This window comes from Lutra lutra, chromosome 5, assembly GCF_902655055.1.
Source record: "Lutra lutra chromosome 5, mLutLut1.2, whole genome shotgun sequence".
Taxonomy (NCBI): domain Eukaryota; kingdom Metazoa; phylum Chordata; class Mammalia; order Carnivora; family Mustelidae; genus Lutra; species Lutra lutra.
In genome coordinates this window covers 75,258,684-75,283,924 of record NC_062282.1, presented here as the reverse complement: position 1 = coordinate 75,283,924, position 25,241 = coordinate 75,258,684, and the positions used below count along the sequence as shown (strand labels likewise).

Below are 25,241 nucleotides of genomic sequence, written 5' to 3'. Positions count from 1 at the left end.
AAAGGAACTAAAGCCACCCACTGGCTGCACTTTGTAAAAGCAATAAATAATGGCACAGAAAACAAAATGAACCGCATTCTCTTCTCCTCAAAAAATGCATTTCTTCTTCTCTTAAGAGCAGAAAGGGCAAAGTAGAAAGTCAAACCAAACTAACATTTTAAATAGAAGACTGACATGGCTCCATATACTTTCAAAAGGCACCAGAAAAATAGCTTTCTCCCATAGGTACATTAGGTAATTTTTTTTTTTTAATAATGTCTCTGTTCTCATGCCATAACAAAGTGTCCATCTGACTGCTCTCTAGAAAATGAGGTTAAAAGTTCTTTACCCAAAGCCCTCCAGCATGACTGACTGAATGGGTATTTTAGAGTGTTCCTGTTTTTCCTCTCTTGAGGACTGTTCTGAGAGACTAGCATCCACAAAAGTACCAAAAAAAAAAAAAAAAAAAAAAAAAGGAAAAGAACCAGCACACATGTTAACAGAGAGAACAGTCTGCAGTCTTTCATATGTGACTATTTTAAAGTCAACTATCTCCACAACCACTGCTTATTCATTCAAGCACCAGACCAGGAGCCTCAACTCAGAGCCAGACTGAAGAGGCTCTTCTGGCTACAGTACACAGGTCCTTTCCTTGCTCAGGGCAACTGACGCCACTCAGAGCAATGGGATTAAGTGTGTGATTTTCCAACATGAGTAACACCCATAAAGCAGTAGGAAATTAAAAAGGCCCCTTAAATTGGAGCTACAGAATAACAGTCTTATAATCTAGGTTGAAAATACACCAAAAGCTAGAAAAAGTGTAACTTCCTACAACTGTCATCTATAAACTGCAGTGTTTGTTAATACAAAAGGGGTACCAAGGAAGTAAGGGTGAACATCCAAGTCCAAGTCACTTGAGCGTGTTTCACAAAAGGTTACACTAAAAACTGTCACCCATCAAAGTGCAAAATAAAAGATTAATGCATGTCAAAATTAGAGTTCTTGCAACATTGGCCAAAAGCAGCAAAGCTGAACAAGGCCGTGCGTGCACTGTCACTAGCTATAAAGTAGTACTTACGACAGATTCTGGGTAAATGACATATACTGGAGATCTGTTGTTTACAATATTTTTTTTTTAAAAGGAAATGTTTTACAAAAGATATACTGAGTGAAGTCACAACAGACTGACAAACATCTAGCTGTATTAAATGTAAATTTCATGACATCACCTAGAAAACTATCACTTTGCTTTTACCGAACACTACCTGTTAAGAGCAGTGCATAGTGTTCCTTCAAATAAAAGGGTGTTGTTGTTTTTTTATAGTTTCTTTTCAGCCCTTACCATATGCTTTTATGAAACAATGCATTACACTTTCTTCACATTGGTAGGACAAAGAAACTGGTAAAAGTAGAGCTTCCATAGGGTTAAGAGGAGGAGGGAAGACTTTTCATGGCATACCTTCTAACACTATTATAACTTGTCATCATGTGATGTATTACTTTAAAAAAAAATGAACAAATAACAAGTCATTTGGGACAAGAAGGCAAAATTATGTCCCAATTTAAGCTCAATGCCAAACTTGTGAACTGGGGTACAACACTTACTTTGCATTTCTCACAACACTTTTGGGAGTTAATCACACGAACATGACTAACAAACAAATGTAGATTCATCACAAATACAAATGTATTGGTCACAATTATGTAGGAAAAAAAATAAGCTATAATATCTGTTTTCCATGTAAGCTCACAGTATCTGTACTGAAAGTTTCCCTAAAATTAAAACAAGTCCACTAATAATATAATTGAAAAGACTACTTCTACACTATGAGACAGAAGATATGGGGTTCAGAGGGGAGCCCATCTGAGTCAGGACTTTATCCAGCCATTGAAGAGGCCCATGAAGATGAATCTCAATCCAGCATGGGGTGCTGGTAACATCCTGCCGGTGATATTCGGCGCCCCAGCCCTAAGAAAATGAAAAGATATCATAGCAAATCTCTCTTTAAACTGTCAACCAGCCTAAAACAATTTTAACATACTAACAAAGAGATACTTTAACAGCAGAGACCACAAAACCAATCTCAAAATTCACCATGGAGTTAAAAGCAACAGAGTTACAGTAGTGAAAGAGATAGGATTCCCTTAATAGAAACCCTTGGAGCCAGATATGTTTCAGAATTCTTCCTCTTTTTGAAGTTTGTAAAGTTTTGTACTTCAGAAAGTACAGTATCTCATAATTAAAACACTATTATTTCTGCAGTGAGATACATTCTCACTTAATGGGATAAATAAAACCCACAAAGAGCCTCATATAAGTTCACATCAGATTTTGCTATGAAAAAGTTTTGGGTATTCAGGTTTGGGATTTTTTTTTTTTTTTTTTTTTTAAGTATGAGGTAAGATACTATAGATCTGATCAATGCATGCAACTGTAATTAAAGTAGCTGGGATGAATTAAACTGGAACACTTTAGCTTAAAATTCTAAACAGAATTTTTTTCACATTTATGTGCCTGGATTCACCAAGCTCTCTGCTTTACAGCTTACGGTAGTGCTGGCCCAGAAAAATAAGGCTTGGGAAGGGGGAAATGGGCAAGTAGAGACTAAACATATAAAAGTTATGCTTCTGGGGCACCTGGGTGGCACACTTCGTAAGAGTCCTGGGATTGAAGCTCGTATCCCTGCCCCACTTCTTTGCATAGTCAGGCTCCCGGCTCAGTGAGAAATCTGCTTCTCATTCTCCCTCTGCTCCTCCCCAACCCTCATACTCTTTCTCTCTCTCAATCAAATAAATAAATAAATAAAATGTTTTTTTAAGAAGTTATGCTTCTATGGAGGGGGAATGCCTTTGGGGCTACTGATGCATAAAAAAGACCTATAGCAAAGCAGCAAGGCAACACTGGACTGTGGGTCTGAATGCCAAAAAGAAAAAGCCCACTCAGAGCATTTCACAGTTGTTCTTCTTTGGCTAAATCCTTAAGGACCAAGTGGATAGAGTACAAGATGCTTATATGTGTCACTAAAATTCTTCCCTAATTTTACTCACAAACCATCATCTTCAGAAGGCCAGTAAAATCAGGCCAAGAGCAAATGATAAATTTGAAAAGTTCTTTCAACTTTGCAAATCCTTAATAACAGAGGTTAAATGCAAGGAAGATAATTTTAGTCTTCTGAAGAATTTTTTAAGTCACCCCAGTGGGATCTAATAATAATTGAAACTGCTGAAGCTAAGGAACTTCAAAAGCAATTTTAATATTTCTAGCAATTCAGTCTTTAACCGTAGCTCTTTATAAACTCAGCCCCTATTCAATATCAAAATCAGTATCAGTATCATGGATTATATAATGTCCGGATTATAAAATTAAAACTTAGACCTATCGTGTGGTTTTAAAGCTTTAAATTCAAGAGTATCATTTAAAAACCTATTAAGTCAGGTCAAAAGCAAATACTTTCATTTCACAAAGGCATTTTAAAATCATAACCTAGAGAAATGTAATATACATATTTACAGTGACTCTAATTAAGCTACAGGCTACAACCCACTCACCTTGACAAAACTCATTCGAATAGTACACATTTTGGTGAGCTCATACACTGCCTCAAATCCGTGGTTGACAGACTGAGCCAGAAGCTGAGCAAACTCTTGGTTGTTAAAAATTTTGAGGCTGCAACTGCTGGGTATCTTACAGACAGTGGTAGGATGAAAGCCGTGATGAAAGTTGCAGTTCCTACTCTGAACAAATATGCTGCTGTCACTGAGGCACTCTGCATACACCTCTCCACCAACATAGTACAGGTGAACACCTTAAAAAGACGAGCATTACAAGACTCACCTTAATACAGCAGTATAATGAAACCAAAGAGGTAGTATAAGGTGCAACCAAGAATACCCACTAACCTACAGCAAATGCCCAGCAGGCTGTAGACAGAAGCTACCACTAGAGGGCCTTACACTGCCAAAGAGAATCAAGAGCTCTACAATGGTCCTTAAATAACTAGTAAGACTTAAGCCTCAGGTTTATCAGTTCTTAGGTTATTTTCTTTTTGCCAACAATCATTTAATATCTCTGTGAGAGGAAGCGAAGGCAAAAAGACCAAAAAGCACCTATGATCAGTCTTTTCAAAGGAGCACTTGGTGCTAAGTTAATTTAACTATCACGAAGAGTCAACTGGCAAGATGCTCCGCTTTCTTTTTACTAATGGGAGTACAGGAACATTAAAAAAGACCCTAAGTCGGGGCACCTGGGTGGCTCAGTGGGTTAAAGCCGCTGCCTTCAGCTCAGGTCATGGTCCCAGGGTCCTGGGATCGAGCCCCACATTGGGCTCTCTGTTCAGCAGGGAGCCACTTCCCCCTCTCTGTGTCTGCCTCTCTGCCTACTTGTGATCTCTCTCTGTCAAATAAATAAATAAAATCTTTGGAAAAAAAAAAAAGACCCTAAGTCGTACATGTAATTTCAGGTCACAGGAAAAGACTTTAAATGGCAGATTTATTTTATTTCCCTTGAAAAGACTGGTTTGGGTATTTTAAAAATATGTATGTAAGTAATATGTGAACACAGTTTCAATATTAAAACTTCATATTATACAGCTAAAGCTGAAGTTATTTCCAACTTTTCACCACTATAAACAGTGCTAAAAAGATGATCCCTGTACACTCATATCTCATACACATGTGAGTAAAAGACTTATATTAGGCTATGGTACGAAAAACTATGTTTTGGTTTTTGTTCTGAGCAAATAAAATGACCCATGGAGGAAGGGATCCTAAAACTAGATACTAGGAAAAATGGGAAAACAGATCGTAGAATTTAAGAATTCACCAGGTAGACTTCTCTAAAATCATTCTCCTGCAGTGGGAAAACCAATACATAGAAGTGAGGCATTTCACTCACAAAATCAATGTCAAGTTAGCAAGAGTCAAAAAAGAACAGAAATTTCTTTTCAACTTATTTTTGGCCATAGTATTTTGCTGAATCTCTTCTCTAAGAAATCACATCACAATTATAATTGTACCTCCTGTAGGTACAAATAAAGTTTACTGTTTGTAGGTAAAGGGTGTAAGTGTACCTTTTGTTCTATCTAACCTGGACTAAGACTTTCTCAAATCCAGGAAACAAAACAGAGCTAGTGGCAAAAACTAAACTTAAAAGACAGACAATACGCTCCACCTGGGAAAGGTTTCCTTCCTGACCACTTGATACATGAGACTCAGACATTTCACCGAGGTGGGAAAAGTTCCTTGTTTGTTGTGGCAACTGTCTTGTGGGATGAAATGGAAATAAAACCTAGTTACCTGAATTTAAAAGGTAGGAGGGGTGGTGATGAAGCCACTGGAGACTTGCTATCATTCAAACTGGACTTCTTAACTATAATCCAGCTCCTCTAACATAACACGAATTGTTACAAGGCACCTCAACTCAAAATACTGTAATTAAAAAATTCTAATCCTTCAACAGCATTCATATATTTCACAAATATTTGTCTGTACTTACTATGAGCCAGGCACTGTTCTAGCTGCTGAAAATAATGCTGTGAACAAAGCAAACTCGTGTAAAGCTTATATTCCAGTCAAGAAGACATTCAAAAAATAAATATAGGAATAGTATGATTTCAGAGACTAAGTACTATGACAATAAGGGTAAGGAAAAGAGAACTGATCAGGTCTTGACTTAATTCACTCTCTAGCACCTGACACTTCAGGGCAGAGCCCGTGCCTCAGGCTCGTGGTATAGACAACTTTACACAACTCATGGTACACAGTGAGCACAACAAATGACTGATTTCAACTGAATGCAGGGAAATGACAAAATTACCTTTTCCAATATGTCGCCTAGTGTTTTCAATTGTTGAATTACGATTAACATTTGACAACAACCCCAAGCAGAATCTACTTTTGTTATTCGAAGGGTCTGTGAATCCATCTACTAACACGCTAGTAGAAGATGCATGAAAAGCCTCCCCAACACGATTGTTTAATTCATAGTAGACAATTGAACACCAATGTTTGGGCTCTTCATAGGCAACAGGCTGAACATCTGTAAACAAACCAGACAGAAAAAATGATTAGTGAGTGAATAAGAAACCCAGGATTCTTTGTGTTTCCCTTTAAGTGAACCCAAGCACTCTATGAAAAATACTTTCACATATTTCACTTCAGTCTTGCTGTCCTCTCTGGAGGACAATCTCTTCAGTAAGTGGTGTTGGGAAAAAAGTTTGGATCTTTAAAAAAAAAAAAAAAAAAAGAAAAGAAAGAAAAATCAGTAATGCCTTGAATACAATGATTTTTAAACTTACCTAAATACAAATGTAAGGATGGATAATATCACATTTATTTTATTTTTTAAAATTTTTTTATTATTGAAGTAGAGTTGACATACCATAGCATAATGGTTTCAAGTGTACAACAATAGTGACTAGATATTCCTGTATCTTAATCAGTGCTCACCATGATAAACATAGTTGCCATCTGTCACTGAACAACACTGTACAATATTATTATATTATTATTCCCTATGCTGCACTTTCCATCTCCATAACTTACTTCATGTGTTAACTGGAATTTTGTACTTTTAATCCTCTTTTCCTATTTTGTACTCTACCCCCTCCAGTAACCACCAGTTTGTTCTATGTATTTATGAGTCTGTTTCTGATTTTTTATTTGTTCATTTGCTTGGTTTTTTAGATTCTACATATGTGTGAAATCACATGGTATTTGTCTTTCTTTGTCTGACTTCATTAAGCATAATACCCTCTAGGTCCAACCATCTTCTGCAAAATGGCAAGAGCTCATTCATTTTTATAGTTGAATAATATCCCATTGTGTATATATCTCCTTTATTTGCTTATCTATCGAGGGACACTCAGGTTACTCCCATATCTTGACTATTGTAAATGCTACAACAAAACAGGGGTACCTTTATCTTTTCAAATTAGTGTTTTCGAAAAAAAAAATTAGTGTTTCGCTTTCTTTAGGTAAGTACCTGGTAGTAGAATTACTGGATAATATGATATTTCTATTTTTAATTTTCTTAGGAATCTGATACTGTTTTCCACGGTGGCTGCACCAATATATACTCCCACAAACAGTGCACAAGGATTCTTTTCTCTCCATATCCTTGTCAACACTTAAGTCCTTTGATACTAGCCATTCAAACTGGTGTGAGGTGGCATCTTACTGCGATTTGATTTGCATTTCCCTGATGATTAGTGATGCTGAACATCTTTTCATGTGTCTGTTGGCTCTCCATACATCTTGTTCAGAAAAATGTCTATTCAGCTTCTCTGCCCATTTTTCTAATCTAATTTTTGTTTGATTTTGGTTTTGGGGTTTTTTTTTTTTTTTGAGTTGTATAAGTTATTTATTTTAGATATTACTCCTTATCAGATATATCATTTATAAATATATTCTCACATCCAGCAGACTGCATTTTCCTTTTGTTGAAGGTTTCTGTAACTGTTACAAAGCTTTTTATTTTGGTGTAGTCCTAATAGTTAACTTTTGTCTTTATTTTCCTTGCCTGAGGAGACATATCCCATAAATATGTTGCTAAGGCTGATGTCCAAGTGATCACTGCCCTGTTTTTTTAAGAAGTTTCATGGTTTCAGGTCTCACATTTAGGTCCTTAGTCTGAGTTTATTTGGTGAATGGTTTAAGAAAGTAGTCCCAGTTTCATTTTTCATATGTAGCTGCCCAGTTTTCCCAACACCACTTACTGAAGAGACTGTCTTTTCCCTATTGTATATTCTTTCCTCTTTTGTCACAGATTAACTGACCATATAAGCATGAGTTTATTTCTGGGTTCTCTATCCTATTCAAATGATCTAAAGTTGACCCTGCAACTTTACTGATTTCATTTCTTTTTTTTTTTTTTTTTTTTAAGATTTTATTTATTTATTTGAGAGAGAGAGAGAGACAGTGAGAGAGAGCATGAGCGAGGAGAAGGTCAGAGGGAGAAGCAGACTCCCCGTGGAGCTGGGAGCCCGATGCGGGACTCGATCCCAGCACTCCGGGATCATGACCTGAGCCAAAGGCAGTCGTCCAACCAACTGAGCCACCCAGGCGCCCTACTGATTTCATTTCTTAGTTCTAGTAGTTTTTTTGGTGAAGTCTTCAGGATTTTATACGCACACACCCCACATAATTTGCAAGTGACAGTTTTACTTCTTCCTTTCCAGTATGGGTGGCTTTTCTTTCTTTTTCTCGTCTGACTGCGGCAGTTAGGTCTTCCGGTACTATGCTGAATACAAGTAAGTGGCAAGAATGGACATCCCTATCTTGTTCCTCATCTTAAAACTTCCAGCTTTTCACCAATGAGAATGATGTTAGTTGTGGGTTTGTCATATATCATCTTTACTATATTGAAGCATGTTTCCTCTAAATCCACTTTGTTGCATTTCCATCATAAACAGATAATGATTTCTGTCAAATGCTTCTGCATCTACTGAGACGATTATATGGTTTTTATCCTTCATGTTACTAATGTATTATAACACATTGGTTGATTTAAAGCTTTGTTTCTTCTTTTACTAGATCTTTTAGGTGTAAGGTTAGACGGTTTATTTCAGATTTTTCTTGTTTCTTAAAGTAGGCCTGCACTACTATAAACTTCCTTCTTAGAACTGCTTATGCTGTGTCCCAAAGTTTTTCACCAGGTGTGTTTTAACATTTTAGATTGTTTTTCTAGCACAATCTAATCAAGATTTATATTTATAAAACAAGCCTCTGTCTGCATCAGCAACCTGAAAGACATATATGAGTATTTGTAAAATTACTCTAAACAAAAATATGAACTAAAAAAAAAACAAGTGAGACTCTTAGCAAGCTAGGAATAGAGGATAACTTCTACGATTTGATAAAGACCATTTACAGGAAACTTATACCTAACTTCATATTTAATGGTGAGGAACTAGAAGACTTCCTGCCAAGATCAGTAACAAGGATGTTCTTACCACTCCTTTTCCAACACTGCACTAAAAGTCCTAGTTAATACAGTAAGAGAAAGGGTAATAAAAGGTATACAAATTGGAAAGGAATAAGTAAAATCATCTTTGTTCACAGATGATATGACTGCTTACCTAGAAAACCTGGAAAAAAAAAAAAAAAAAACCCCTCCTGGAACTAATTAAGCTATTATAGCAAGATCACAAGATGTAAGGTTAATACACAAAAGTGAATCACTTTGCTATATACCAACAATGAACATGTGAAATTTGAAATTAAAAATTCATCACCACTTATATTAGCATTCAAAATAAGAAATACTTAGGTAAAAATCAAAATAGGTACAAGATCTAGATGAAGAAACTATAAAACCCCAAGACAGACATCAAAGAGGAACTAAATAAATTAAAAAGACAGCCCACATTCATGGAAAAGAAGCCTTAATATTGCCAAGAATTCAGTTCTTCCCAATATGATCTATAGATAACCAATGCAATCCCAATCAAAATCCCAGCAAATCATTTTGTGGATATCAACAAACCAATCCTAAAGTTTATTTGGGGCAGCAAAAGATCCAGAACACCCAATATGATACTGAAGAAGAACAAAATCAGAAGCCTGATGCTATTCAACTTACCATAAAGCTACAGCTATCAAGACAGTATGGTACTGGCAAAAAGAATACACAAACAGGAACAGAAGAGAGAGCCCAGACAAAGACCTATATAAATACAGTTAACTGTTTTCTGATGAAGGAACAAAAGGCAATAATGGAGAAAAGACAGTCTTTTCAACAAATACTACAACAACAGATATTCACATGCAAAAAAATTAATCTACACACAGACATCACATCCTTCACAAAAATTACCTCAAGGCTGGTCACAGACCTAAATGTACAATACAGAACTATAACAGTTCTAGAAGGTAACATAGCAGAAAATCTAGATGGCCCAGGAATATGGTAATGACAACACCAAGGCATGAACCATGTTAGAACTGCTAGGCCAGATTTTACTAAAAATTAAAACTTCTGCTCTGGAAAAGGCACTATCAACAGACTAAGAAGACAAGCCATAGACTGGGAGAAAATATGTACAAAAGACATACCTGGTAAAGGACTACTATCCAAAATATACAAAGAACTCTTAAAATTCAAGAAAATAAGTAACCCAATTTAAAAAATGGGTCAAAGACATAACCAGCCACCTCATCAAAGAAGATATATGCATAAGAAATAAGCATATAAAAACATACTCCACATCATGTGTCATCAGTAAATGTAAATTAAGATAGCAATAAAATACCATGATATACCCGTAAGAATGGCCAAAAACCAAAACAGTGACAACATCAAAAGCTGGGGAGGATGTGGAACAACAGGAATTCGCATTCACTGCTAGTGGAATATAAAATGGTATCGCCACTCTGGAAGACAGTTTGGTGGTTTCTTACAAAACTAAACATAATCTCACCATACAATCCACAAACATGCTCCTCAGAACTTACACAAAGGAGCTAAAAACTTATGTCCACATAAAAACCTACAAACAGATGTTTATAGCAGCTTTATTCATGATTGCCAAAACTTGAAAGCAACCAAGATGTCCTTTTGCAGGTGAATGGATAAACTGTGGTAATTTCCAGATGATGGAATATTACTCAGCTCTACAACGAAATGAGCTAGCAAGGCATGAAAAGGGATGAGGGAGGGGCGCCTGGGTGGCTCAGTGGGTTAAAGCCTCTGCCTTTAGCTCACGTCACGATCTGGGTCAAATTGTGATCTCTGTCAAATAAATAAATAAAATCTTTAAAAAAAAAAAAAAGAAAGAAAAGAAAAGGGATGAGGGAACTTAAAATGCATGTTACTAAGTGAAAGAAACCAATATGACAAGCTATATACTGTATGAATCTAACGAAAGGACATTCTGGAAAAGGCAAAACTATGCAGACAGTAAAAATATCAGCGGTTGCAGGTCAGGAGTGAGGAATGAACAGGCAGAGAGCACAGAGGATTGTTACAGCAATAAAACTATTCTGTATACTGTAGATATATTTCTGTATGTTACCAGTACGATAGTAGTACATTCCTCTCATTATTCATTTGTTACAATTCACAAAACATACAACAGCAAAAACGAACCCTAATGTAAACCATCAATTTTGGGTGATATGTGAAGATAGCTAAGTCTGTAAAAACGTACCATTCCAGGGGTGCCTGGGTGGCTCAGTGGGTTAAAGCCTCTGCCTTTGGCTCAGGTCGTGATCCCAACCAAGGTCCTGGGATTGAGCCCCGCATCAGGCTCTCTGCTCCGCAGGAAGCCTGCTTCCCTTCCTCTCTCTCTGCCTGCCTCTGCCTACCTGTGATCTCTGTCTGTCAAATAAATAAATAAAATCTTTAAAAAAACAAACAAGCAAAAAAATGTACCACTCCAGTATAGGGTTTTGGTAGCTGGCAAGGCTGTGCAGGTGTGGAGACAGAGGGTGTGTGGGAACTCGCTCTACTTTCCACTCTTATTTGCTGTGAACCTAAAACTCATATGAAAAATAAAGTCTGTTTTATTTTTTTTTTAAGATTTTATTTATTTATCAGATAGAGATCACAAGTAGGCAGAGAGGCAGGAAGGGGGTGGGGAGAGCAGGCTCTCTGCTGAGCAGAGAGCCCGACGTGGGACTCGATCCCAGAACCCTGGGATCATGACCTGAGCCGAAGGCAGAGGCTTTAACCCACCGAGCCACCCAGGTGCCCCATGAAGTCTGTTTTAAAAAAAACTAAAAGTGGGGCGCCTGGGTGGCTCATTGGGTTAAGCCTCTGCCTTTGGCTCAGGTCATGATCTCAGGGTCCTGGGATCGAGTCCCACATTGGGCTCTCTGCTCAGCAGGGACCCTGCTTCCTCCTCTCTCTCTGCCTGCCTCTCTGCCTACTTGTGCTCTCTCTCTCTCTGTTAAATAAAGAAATTTTTAAAAAAAATCTTAAAGAAAAAGAAAAAAACACACAACTAAGTGAGCATGAACTTTGGATAAAAGCTGGTATACAATCTAATGTTAAATGCCAGAACTGCCTATGGAGACAGATATATATACAAAATAAATTACAGCCAAACTCTTATTACTGTAGAAGTAAACAATTCATAATGGATGTAACACATGGGAGGGACACATGTAAATTTTTCACCCAGTGCTGGTGGATTATCTTTCTTGGGGCTGAAATCAGAAAGAGAAGTCAGGAACTCTCAAATTCCCTTTCAAAAAAGGCACAAATTAAAAATATCCAAAAAACTCTTAAGAGTGGCTATGTGGACTAGGTAGGCAATACAAAATAACTAGTTAACTTTTAAGACTCAGTTTTGATTACTGAATTGCAAAGAATTCAGATGAGGAGGAAGAGAAAAAAATAAACCAATATGGACCCATAAAGAGAAGTCCTAAGGGCTCAGAATATGAAGTTTATATAAAAGATAGAACAGGGAGGGGCCCACAACCAAAGACACATACAAATGAGTTGTAAGCAGTTATAAGAATAGTGTCAGGAAAGCTAGAGCCAAAAATGAACAGAAGCTTGCAAAGAAAAAATTGCTAAGCAAAACTAAAAAGACAACTTTGGTTCAGAGAAAAGAAAAAGAAGAGCTCTGCTCAAGGCAAAGGACATATTGTCAATTGGCAATTCAAGGCGCTGCAGTTTCACTCTGATGTCCCTTCTGCCACCTCTGTCAAAATAAAACAGAGAGAAAAAACACGAAATAGGACTGAAATGACAGGAAACTTTGGTGAAAAAAGACATCAACGAAGGCAAGATGACTTGAGTGCCAAGTCCCCCTAAGGGGACTCAGCTGTTTGGCTGTGACAAATGATAGTGCAAGTATTACCCAACAGACACCACCATGGAGCCACACGCTGATCTCTGGACAGCTAGGACAAAGAAGGGAAGGAAGACGGCAATGGAGGTAAATCCAGCCCGAAGTCTCAAAATAAGAATGAGAACACCATTTACTGGTCATCCCCTGATGCACTATGTTAGAGCCATTATACATAATGTCTAACCCAATCAACAACTAAGAATTCCTGTGTAAATATTCTGTTTAATGTACAAATGAGAAAGAGAAGTGGAGAGACTTTAAATGCTAACTGAGGCTAAAAAGCGAGTAAGGAGTGGTACAGGAATTCACCTCCAGAGACATTCTGTTCTATGTGAAGGTAGACTGTATAAATTATAAGAAAATTAGTATGATATAAGTCCTAGATAAATTCTACACCTTGAAAAAGCAAAGACAGTATTCACACATTAACAAGACTACTAAGGAGGGCTGAAATTTAACTGTTCTTAGAAATGTGGGGTTCCCGGAAAAACAAAGTGTGACATACACTCACTCCTTCAGTATCATCACAAACACATACAAAGCACACAAAAACATCATTCTTTTAAGAAATGTATAAAATGGCAGTACCGAACTTCTCCCAAACTTGTTATAAACTAAGAAGATTAAAGTCTCAAAACAAAGTGACTTCAGGGGTACCTGGGTGGCTCAGTTAAGCATCTGCCTTCCATGATCTTGTGGTCCTGGGACTGGCCCCAAATCCAGTTCCCTTCTCAGTGGGGAGTCTGCCTCTCCCTCTCCTTCTGTCCCCCCCACCATCCCCACATGCTCTCATGGGCATGTGCTCTCTCTCTCAAATGAATAAAATCTTTTTTAAAAAGTGACTTTAGAACAATGAGATACCAATTCACATCCATTAGGATGGCTACTGTATTAAAAAAAAGATGGAAATTAACAAGTATTGGCAAGAATGTAGAGAAAGAACTCTAAAGCACGGCTAGTGTTAATGTGTAAATGGTATAGCTGCTATGGAAAACTGTTTGGCAGTTCCTCAAAAAGTTAAACAGAATTACCATAAAATCCAGCAATTCTACTCCCAGGCAGAGGATACCAAATGGAAAAACTCCTAGCAAGACACAAATTATCAAAGCTAACTCAAGAAAAAGCAGAGACTCTGAATAGATTAATCCAACTAAGGAAATTGAATCAGTAATTAAAAATTTCCCCATAAAGAAGAGTCTAAACTCAAATAGCTTCACTGGTAAATTCTATCAAATATTTTAAAAAGAAATAATACAAATAAGCCCTTCCAAAAACACAAGGGAACACTTCCCAACTCATTCCATGAGATCATTATTACCCTGACACCAATGCTAAATAAAGACATCACAATCCCTGCCTCACGAATATACAAGCAAAAATATTCAACAAAATATCAGTAAATCTAATCTAGAAATGTATTAAAAAGAATTATACACCAAGACCACATGAGACTATCCCAGGAATAAAAGCCTGGTTTCATATCAGAAAATAAGTTCATGTAATATACATCAAATAGAAAAAAGAAAGAAACCTCATCTGATCATCTCAACAGATGCAGAAAAAGCTTCTGACAAAATCCGACATCCACTCATGGTAAAAATTCTCAGCAAACTAGGAATAGAAACTAATAGTTTATGGCTAGCCCCTCCAGAATGATGGTAAACAGAAGTAGTGAGAACAGGCATTCTTCTCTTGTTTCCAATAGTAATTCTTTTACCATTAAGGACGATGACAGCTATAGGTTTTTCATACATGCCCTCTAATAATGAGAGAGAGAGAGAAAAAAAAATTAAAGGCATCCAGATTCGATAGCAGGGAGAAAAATATGCTATTTGTCACTGACACATTCTTATATTTAGAAGATCCTACGGAATCCAAATAGATAAGCACACACACACACAAAAATCCCTACCAGAATTTATAAATGAATTCAGCAAGGTTGCAGGTTAAAAGATTAATACAAGAAAAACCAATTGGGATAGACAAAGATTTCCCAGATGCACAACAAAAACATGAACAAGGGAAGAAAGAAGTGATAAACTAGACTCCGTCAAAATTTAAAACTTTCAGCTCTTTCTGCCATCTTACAGCCTACAAAGGCCTGCTGGGAACAGAACTCCTAAACTGACAAATATGTCTGGAAGGCTATGGTCCAGAGACATTTTTGCTAGCTGTAAGTGAGGTCTTCTGAACTAGAAGGAGTGCACAACTCTTCTTAAAATTGAAAGTGTTTATGCTCAAAATGAAATTGAACTCTTACGGAGGCAAGAGATGTGCTTCTGTACAAATCAAAGAACAACACAGTGACTCCTGGTGGCAATCTGTACAAAATCAGAGTAATCTGGGGAAAAGTAACTCGTGCTCATGGAAACAGTAGCCTTGTTTGTGCCAAATTCCCAAGCAACCTTCCTGCTAAAGTCATCTGCCACAGAATCCATGTGATATTGTACCCCTCAAGGATTTCAACTTACTGAAGAGAAAATAAAATTGTGCCCAAAAAAAAAGGTTGAAAACTTTTGTGTTTCAAAAGACATTAAGAAAATGCAACAACAATCCAGAGTAAACAAAAATATCTGCAAATCATACATCTAATGAAGGACTTCTAACCAGAATATACAAAGAACTCTCACATCTCAAAAGTAAAACAAACAACCCAATTAAAACTGGGCAAGAGATTTAAATATGTCATGAAAAAAAAGATACATGAACAGCTAATAAGTACATAAAAAATGCTCATCATCATCACTGATTACAGAAATGATGGAAAATTAAATGCAAATTAAACAGAAGCACACATTAAAACCACAATGAGACACTACCTCATACCCACTAAAATGGGTACATCCAAAATACTGACAGTAACAAGAATCAAGAGCATGTGGAGATGGGGTGTCTGGGTGCTAAGTTGGTTAAGCATCTGCCTTCAGCTCAGGTCATGACTCCAGGGTCCTGGGATGGAGCACCTCATTGGACTCCTTCTCCCTCTGCTGCTCCCCCTGCTTGTGCTTTCTCTCTCTTCTCAAATAAATAAACTAATCTTTAAAAAATAATTAAGAGCATGTGGAGAAACTGGAACCCTCATATGTTAGTGGTAAGAATATAAAACAGCACTGCTATTTTGGAGAAATTTGGCAGTTTTTCTTAAATAGTTAAATTCACCATCTTGACTTAGAAATTCCAGCCTTACGTATTTTCCCAAGAAAAATAAAAACAAAACCCACACAAAAACTTATATGCAAATGTTCCTTAGAGTAGTAGTCATACTAGCCAAAAACTAGAAATAATTCAAATGTCCACCAACTGGTGAACAGCTAAAAAACTATGGTACATTCATACAATGGAAAACAGTTCAGCAATAAAAAGGAAAAAACTACCGATACATGTTTCAACATGAAAGAACCTTGAAAACATTATGCTAAGTCAAAGAAGCCAGATGCAAACAACTATACATTATGCGATTCTACTTCCATGAAATATTTTAAAAAGGTAAATCTATATACACAGACAACAGATTAGAGGCTGTCTGGAGCTGAGGACAGGAGCAAGGATAGACTGAAAATGCGTACAAGGTTATCTTTTTAAAGGATTATGAAAATGTTCTAAGACTAGATTGTGGTGATGGTACAAAACGTTATACATTTACTACAAGTCACTGAATCATATACATGGATAAATGTTATGGTTTATATACAATACTTCATAAAGTTTCAAAAAAGTGGTAAGAAGTTAAAAACAAAATAGCAGTAACAACAAATTATGATGAAAATTTCTCTTACCTCTGCTGGATATACTGGGCATAATCTGAGGAATCATATTATTGCTTGTATCCATTGGCTGGGAATTATCTTGACCCATTTGATCATCTGGTGGCATATAGGCAGGAGGAGGAGTATCAGCTAAGAAGAAGAATATGAGAAAGGTTAAAGTTCCAAAAGAATTGTTAATACCTTCATCCTGCTTAAATGTATTCTAAAAGCATTAAAAAGTTCCTAAGATTGGGGCGCCTGGATGGCTCAGTGGGTTAAGCCTCTGCCTTCTGCTTGGGTCATGATCTCAGGGTCCTGGGATCAAGTCCCTCCCGCATTTGGCTCTCTGCTCAGCAGGGAGCCTGCTTCCCCCTCTCTCTCTGCCTGCCTCTCTGCCTACTATGATCTCTGTCAAATAAATAAATAAAATCTTTAAAAAAAAATTTCCTAAGATTAATAACAGGGTTTGTCACTGAACATTATAGACAAACAAAAATGTAGGATGCTACCTGAGGCAAGAGAAAAGGAGAAAAGACAGCACACTTATTAGTTACTGAAAACCGACTAAAGGACCACATATATTCGGTTCAATCCAGGATAGTAGATCAGTGCTGAAATTCACTAATACAGAATTCAAGGTCAAGAATTTTGTCTTTATGTGCTTAGACCCATGCTGGGAGGAACCACAACAACTACAGACCAATCTGAAGGACGCAGATTCACCCAGTGTGCGTGTACCTCTACAGAGACACTTTGAAATTACCAAGATCACATACTGCATGTTGTTTGGTATTTACTCTCCACCTGTATGATCGGACTACCAACATGAACAGCAGGTAGACATTTAATTCTTTTGAATATCCTGAAATGGCTGTAATGCCTTAGTAAATGATTAGGTAATTCTTAGGACATCTGAATGTGAACTAGACAATCTGAATTCCAGCCCTCGTAGTTAAAAAATCTCTATAGAAGCTAGAGCTCTATTTCTGTCTCTTACTCCAAGGTTTGTACAAAATATATTTTGACAGAGAACTGTAATCAAACTGAATCTAGGGCAAAGTATGAAAATTAGTTCTGGCACAAAAACCCAACAGCACACTAAACAGCTGATACTTAATTCTTCTTAAAAAAATAAAAAAACACATCAACCAATGCAACAAAGAAACCAGAAACAACCTACTTACCTATGACTCCACCTGCGACAGTAGGCATTCAAATATTTCTTGACAAAGTGACATAGTGATGCGTCCATATATGACAGGCCATTAACAAAATCTGGGCACTTTATAAAATCTACTTATGAACTTTCCCCGGGCAAACCAGTTTATCAGTTATCTAATTAAAGATAACTGGGGTGCCTTTTTAACTTTCCAGTCTATAATCATATGACAACCAGTGAAGTTAAAAAAGCATATAGTTTAATTCACAGACCTGTATCCCTGAAGCGAGTAATACACTATAGTAATACACTATATGTTTACAAAAAAAAAAAAGCAAAAAGCACAGACTTGAGAGCAGAGAAACCTAGGCCGCAAAGCTCAGGCAAGATACTTAAACTCCTAAAGGGAGTATCAATTTCTTTCTCCACCTGTATGATCGGACTACTATCTCACATGGTTGCTCTGAAGATTAAATTTAATGCAGTATCTTCATCACAGTACCAGTTATACAAAAGGCACTCAATAAATGGTACTTCATATTACAAATTACATGAAAATATTTAAGTCAAACAAGGTTACTTCTTTTGGCGGGGGAGTAGAACTTTAATTTTTAATGCCTGGAAATACATAATTTGGGTGTTTGGGCCAATAAATGATCCAATGATACCTAAAATACACTTTCAGTTTTCCAGAATACCTACTCCACATAATAGTCATCAAATACAAAGTCTTTTTCTGTCTTCAGGTTTTTGATAACCTGTTAGAACACTGCTTTCACGTATATAGACCCCCTATGAAGCCTTTCAAGTTAGCACCATTTGGCTTCACTCTCAGGTTGCAGGGGTAGCCACTTTGCATAGCTAGTTATATATATATATATATATATATATATATATATATATATATATATATATATATATATATATCTGTAAATTTACCCATTCATTTCACAAATATTTATTGAAGGTCTGCTATATACCAGGCTCTGATATAGGAACTGGGGATGTAGCAATTAAAAAAAAAAAAAGGCTAAAATTCCCTTTTTCAAGGAGTTTATAGTCAAGAAAGGGAGAGGAGGAAAGGACAGAATATAAATACAGACAATCTGTTGGGTTGTAATATAGGCTATCAAGAAAAATCAAGCAGTGAGAGAAAGAAGACAGGAGGAAAGGAGAATGTGAATTTTTTTTATTGTTCTTAAAGGATCATCTCCCAAAACTCTGTTTGCTTTTTTTACAATGTTCAATTTATTTCAACTAAAAAAAAAAAAAAAAAGCAGTTCATCCATTTCTCCTACCTCTTGCCTCTGACAACTACCCAAATGTTCTCAATATCTATGATCTGGGTTTCTTGTTTTTGTTTTTTTTTAGATTCGACATATAAGAAAAATTATATGGTATTTGTCCTTTCCTGACTTACTTCATTAGCTTAATACCCTCAAGATCCAGCCATGTTGTCACTAATGACAAGATTTCATTCTTCTTTATGGCTGAATATACCACAATTTTCTTCATCCATTCATCCATCGATGGACACTTAGGTTGCTTCTGTGTCCTATTATAAATCATGCTGCAATGAACCTGGGACTGCATATGTTCTCAAGTCAGCGTTTTTGTTTCCTTCAGATAAGTAACAAAAAATGGGATTTACTGGATTACATGGCATTTCTATTTTTAATTTTCTGAGGAAATGCCATACTGTTTTCCTTTTCTTTTTAATTTAAATTCAATTAATCAACATATATTATTGGTTCCAGAGGAAGACGTCAGTGATTCATCAGTCCTATATAATATCCAGTGCTCATTACAGCATGTGCCTTCCTTAAGGTCCATCACCCCATTCCGCCACCCCCTCCCCGTCAGCAACCTGCAGTTTGGGAGATTCCATACTGTTTTTCAGTGGCTATACCAATCTGCATTCCCACCAACTGCATGAGGTTTTCCTCTTCTCCACATCCTTGCCAAGGCTTGTTATCTCTAGTCTTTCTGATAACAGCTACTCTAATAGGTATAAGGTGATAGATATATACTCATTGTGGTTTCAATTTGTACTTCCCTGATGATTCACGATGCAAAGCACCTTTTCCTGTACCTGTTGATCATGTGTGTCTTCTTGGGAAGAAGGCCTATTCGGGTCCTCTGCCCGTTTTTCAGTTGGAATGTTTGTTTTTGTGCTAGTGAGCTGTAGCAGTTACGTATTTCCCATATTATCCCCTCATCAAATATATGATTTTCAAGTATTTTCTCCCATTCAGTAGGTTGCCTTTTCATTTTATTAATGGTTTCCTTTGCAGTGCAGAAATTTTTTTGTTTCATGTAGTCCCATTCGTTTATTTTTTGCTTCTTTTGCTTTTGAGGTCAATTCAAAAAATCAGCACCAAGACCAATGTCAAGGAGCTGCCTGCCTGTTTTGTTCTAGGAGTTTTATGATTTTAGGTCTTATGTTCAAGTCTTTAATCTCTTTTGACTTAATTTTGTGAATAGTGTCAGATAGTAGTCCAGCTTCATTCTTTTGCATGTGGCTGTCCAATTTTCCCAACATCATTTACTAAAGACTCTCCTTTCCCCGCTGCATATTCTTAGCTCCCTTGTCATAAATTAACTGTCCACCTAAGTGTGGGTTTATTTCTGGGCTCTCTCTTCTGCTCCACTGACCTACAGGTCTGTTTTAATGCTAATCCCACACTGGTTTAATTATAGTACCTTTGAAACAGTAAGTTAATGATACTTCAATTTTTTAAAAATTTGTTTGAAAAATTACTATAGCTTTGTAATATAGTTTAAAATCAGGCAATGTGATGCCTCCAGCTTGATTCTTCTTTCTTAAGACTGCGCTGGCTATTCTTGAGTCTTTTATGGCTGTATATAAATTTTAAGATTGTTTTTTCTACTGCTATGAAAAATATGGCCACTTCCGTTTTTAAAAAACATACGGTACACAGCAAAATAAAATCCAAAACTCTTCTGAAATCACATAATTACCAAAGAACACAGAGTCAAAAATAGCCATCTCTTAGCATGTAACAATTCACCAGAGGACCGGCAGTATAAGAACAACCACTGATTCTCAAAGGTCATCGTTTTAATCAATAAAATAAATTCTTGGGCGCCTGGGTGGCTCAGTGGGTTAAGCTACTGCCTTCGGCTCAGGTCATGATCTCAGGGTCCTGGGATCGAGTCCCGCATCGGGCTCTCTGCTCAGCGAGAAGCCTGCTTCCCCCTCTCTCTCTCTCTCTGCCTGCCTCTCCATCTACTTGTGATCTCTCTCTGTCAAATAAATAAATAAAATCTTTAAAAAAAAAAATAAATAAAATAAAATAAAATAAATTCTTACCTGGGAGCTGAAATGGACTTCCTGGTCCAGAACTTGCTGGGGAATTGGGATATGTACTGCTAGCAGGGGAAGGGGGATAAGGGCTATTTGGAGATAAGGGGAAAGGAGTGTTGTTGGGCTGGTGGAAAGAATCTGGAAACGTTGCATTTTGTGGCATGTGCGGCTCGTTGTGGCTCAGGTTTCTAAACTGAACCAAAAGGCTGTGTTGCGGATTGAATTCATTGTGACGAGGCACTAATACTGGAGGTAAGACTGAAAGACAAAAATCAAAAGTCATCTGTCAGCAAAGACTAAAGCAAATATCCCAAACATATTAAAGGATAGATAGGATTCGGTAGAATTGTAAACCTATTAAAACAATTTACTTTCAGGAATGGCTGCTTTGTAGAACCTTGAATGTATATTTACATAATAACTAAACCAAAAGCACTCTAAGGATTTAGGCCTGCATAAAGAGCTCTGGAAAACTGAAAATCCAGGAAAGATACCACTCCTGTTATAGGAGAGAAGGCATATTTTAAAACAATCCTAACACAAAGAATTTAATGTAATGAGAGTTCAACAGAGTTGAGGACTTCCATCTAGCAATAATCAAAACGTTTTGGAAAAGATTACATCTGATCGGACATTGAAGAACAGGGGGTGCCAGGTGCAGGACAGCAGAGAAGGAGATGGGGAGACTCCAGAAGGGGGATGAGAAAGCATATTAACAGTTGGCCTAAGCACTGAACTGGAGTTGAGATTAGAGTGTGATGCTGAGGTCAGCTATTATGATGCCCCAAAAGCCTCAGTGTTTCCAATTTTGAACATCTCAACTTTCTTAGTTGGAGAGATTTCACATTTTATGTTCTTCAGTCAAGTCTTCCCTAGTGAAAATAGTAACATTTCCTAAGTAGAAGTCTTCCATTCAAAATCACTTTTCTACACATGATCATAAGGAAAACATATCCAACAAAGCCTAAATACTTTAAGAGACCTATTTTTTAAAAGCTTAACTTTATTCAAACACTCACTATCTCTGAAGACCCAAATGGCCAATCACAAAGAAATGTCTGACTACCCACCCCATAGGAAATCTAAACAAACATGATTTTTTTAAACTCCATGGTATGAGTTCATCTCTTATACAACTTTCCCATATCTGTCAAAGTAATTTTACTTCCAAAAATCTCACTTTGACTCTGACATCATTCAGCAGCAACAAAATCAATCTGTCTTTAAGTTAACTAGATCATACTTCCCTGCCTGAAGTAGGGATGTACCTGAGGAATGAGAGGCTTTGTAACTCAGTATTCACACTGTTTTTCATCTCTTTTCTTTGTACTGAATCAGTGTTGTAATTATGTGGTTAACATCTGATTACGATTGTTTCGTTCTACTGTGTATTACCAACTGCTGTTCCCTTTACAGAATGATGGGACAGCTGCCACTGGAGAGTAGGGCATTAGACAATAAGAATTTCTATGTTTAGCTGGCCAGCAAGCTGAAAGACTAAGTGAAATAACTAATGAGGAATTCAACCCAGTAAGAATTCTTTTACTTTTTTTTTTTTTCAAGACAGAGCTAAAATCATGGACTTCTCTCTTGTCTATTATCTGTACACATCACTTTTTAAAGACTATTTTCCTCCAAAATACATAGTTTTAAGAGGCAGATGCTACAAGAGATAACAAACACAGCAATTTCTAAGTCTCCTCTCATACAGCTTCCAGAGACAAATTTAAACTCTTAGCTACCTCTTCTAACATTTATTTTGTGCACTGCTAAACAATATGCTTATATTGCTATTATTAATTTGCCAAAACATCATCTGCCGGTTTGCTATTGTGGCAAATGAAGTAGCTTTCTTACATTATTCTACCCCACTCTCATTCCCCTCAATAAAGTTACATTAAAAATGCTGGCTAAATCAACACTTGGTGTTTAATATCTGTACAAATATTATTCATTCCTGAGCCAAGTATGTGGTATGATTATATTTGCTCTTGAACAGTGCTTTAAGTAAAGCTGATTATTGACTTGTTACTTCATTTGCTTAATCTTAATTACACACCACTAATATTTCCAGAAGTCTAGCAGATATGTTAAATTCCTATCAATACTATTTTCCAGATGCCACAAATATGTAATCTATTAACTCATTTTTCCCCTGGACTCTTCATCCTTCTACAATCTAGACTGCTAAATCCTTAAGTCTGGAGATCTGGAGATCTCAAGTCCTTAGACTTCCCTTCTCTTTTGTTGGAACCCATTTCCTGGACCTCATGCTCTATTAGTTTCCTAAGAAAGGTAAAAGGAAGGGGGCACTCAGATCATTAAGCATCTGCCTTTGGCTCTGGTCATGATCCCGAGGTCCTGGGATGCACCCCCATCGGCTCTCTGCTCAGTGGAGAGTCTGCTTCTCCCTCTCCATCTGCCTCTCCCCCTGCTCATTCTCTCTCTCAAATAATTAAGAATTGTTTAAAAAGGTAAAAAGAAGATAAATTTTTTGTCCTTGCATATATGAAAATGTCTTTGTCTGCAGATTCCAGAATAAACAACTTTTTCTCTCTGAATTTTAGGGGCACTGCTTCACTATCTTCTGGAATCCAGAACTGCTCTAAGAAACCCAACATTCTCACTTCCAGTCCTTTCTATATGTCCCATCTTTTCTCTCTGGGAGTTTTCAGAATCTTCTTTTTTAACCATGATATATTAAAATTTCATACATGGGTCTTTAACCCTAACAGCACTATCACTGCCATTCTTTTAGCTAGCCTCCATACCCAGTGTTATTTGCATACCAGGCTTTTATTGTCTCCATGTGAAATCCAGCATGGAAGATAGACTCGAAGATGGCCACCATAATTCCTGCCTCTCGGCAGGTACTCACCCTTGCAAAACCCTCTCCCTTTCAAGGTATTATCTCTGAATTGCTGCTCACCAACAGAACATGGCAAAGGTGATAGGATGTTATGTGTGACACAATATAATGCCCTTCTATCAAGAAAACCCTCTCTCTTCTTACTGTTTTTGAAGAAGTAAGCTGCCATGAATGCGAGCTACCCATGAAAAAGGTGGCAAACAAATGAAGGCAGCCTCTAGTCAACAACCAGCAAGAAGAGTCCAACAGCCCACAAGGAACTGAACCCCATCAATAATCACATGAGCTGGGAAGCAGATCTTTCCCTAGCTGAGCCGTACACTGAGACCCAATACCTTAAACAGAGCCTAGCAAAGGACTTAAGGTAAACCATGTCTGGACTCCTGTCCTACAGAAACTGTGAGGTAATAAATGTGTATTAAGCCACTTAATCTGTTATGCACCAAAAGATAATTAATGCACCCAACTAGTATCTCAGCTTATATAATTCATTCATTAAAAAATATATTTATTGTGTACCACCTACTAAGTGCCAGGTACTACGACCATTCTAGGCACTGGTGATGCAGTACAGAATGAAACAGAGAAAATTCCTGCTTATTATCAGCCGGTAAATAAAATAAATATCTAACACAGCATCAAGTAGTGATGGTAGTACACGAGAAAGGACTGAACAGAGGGAGAAAATGTATCATGAAAAGATCATGTTCTCTGAGAGTTAAGTAGGAGAAATAGAGAAGGGAAAAAAAGTCTAGATGCAGGAATAGGCCAAGTCCACAAAACAGAGGAAATTTGAAGAGAGGTTACATAGGGTCTTGTAGAAATCTGTTCTAAGGGACACCTGGGTGGCTCAGTGGGTTAAAGCCTCTGCCTTCGGCTCAGGTCGTGATCTCAGGGTCCTGGGATCGAGCCCCGCATCGGGCTCTCTGCTCAGTGGAGAGCCTGCTTCCTCCTCTCTCTCTCTCTCTCTCTCTGCCCTGCCTCTCTGCCTACATGTGATCTCTGTCTGTCAAATAAATAAATAAAATCTTTAAAAAAAAAAAAAAGAAATCTGTTCTAAGTGTGATAAAAGTCTTAAGTGTTTTAAGCAGGCACAGACGTGATTTGGTATTTTTTTTTTTAAAGATTTTATTTATTTATTTGACAGAGAGAGATCACAAGCAGGCAGAGAGGCTGGCAGAGAGAGAGGAGGAAGCAGGCTCCCTGCTGAGCAGAGAGCCCGATGCGGGGCTCGATCCCAGGACCCTGAGATCACGACCTGAGCCGAAGGCAGTGGCCCAACCCACTGAGCCACCCAGGCACCCCTATATATATTTTTTTTTTTAAACTGACTTTAGATATACATAGAGGGAATCTCAAG

General features: G+C 37.2%; 1 protein-coding gene across 1 annotated transcript in view; it reads right to left on the bottom strand.

Annotated features, from left to right (window-relative positions):
• Positions 1-251: 251 nt before the first annotated feature.
• The window catches only part of SMAD5 (SMAD family member 5), a 50,670-nt gene continuing 25,680 nt past the window's right edge, over positions 252-25,241 (bottom strand). The window contains exons 3-7 of the mRNA XM_047729922.1: positions 21,019-21,270; positions 16,556-16,675; positions 5,795-6,016; positions 3,529-3,785; positions 252-1,948 (exon numbers count right to left, since the gene is read on the bottom strand). Of these exons, the coding sequence (XP_047585878.1) occupies positions 1,805-1,948; positions 3,529-3,785; positions 5,795-6,016; positions 16,556-16,675; positions 21,019-21,270 (995 nt within the window). The 3' untranslated portion in view covers positions 252-1,804. The remainder of the gene's footprint in view (positions 1,949-3,528; positions 3,786-5,794; positions 6,017-16,555; positions 16,676-21,018; positions 21,271-25,241) is intronic.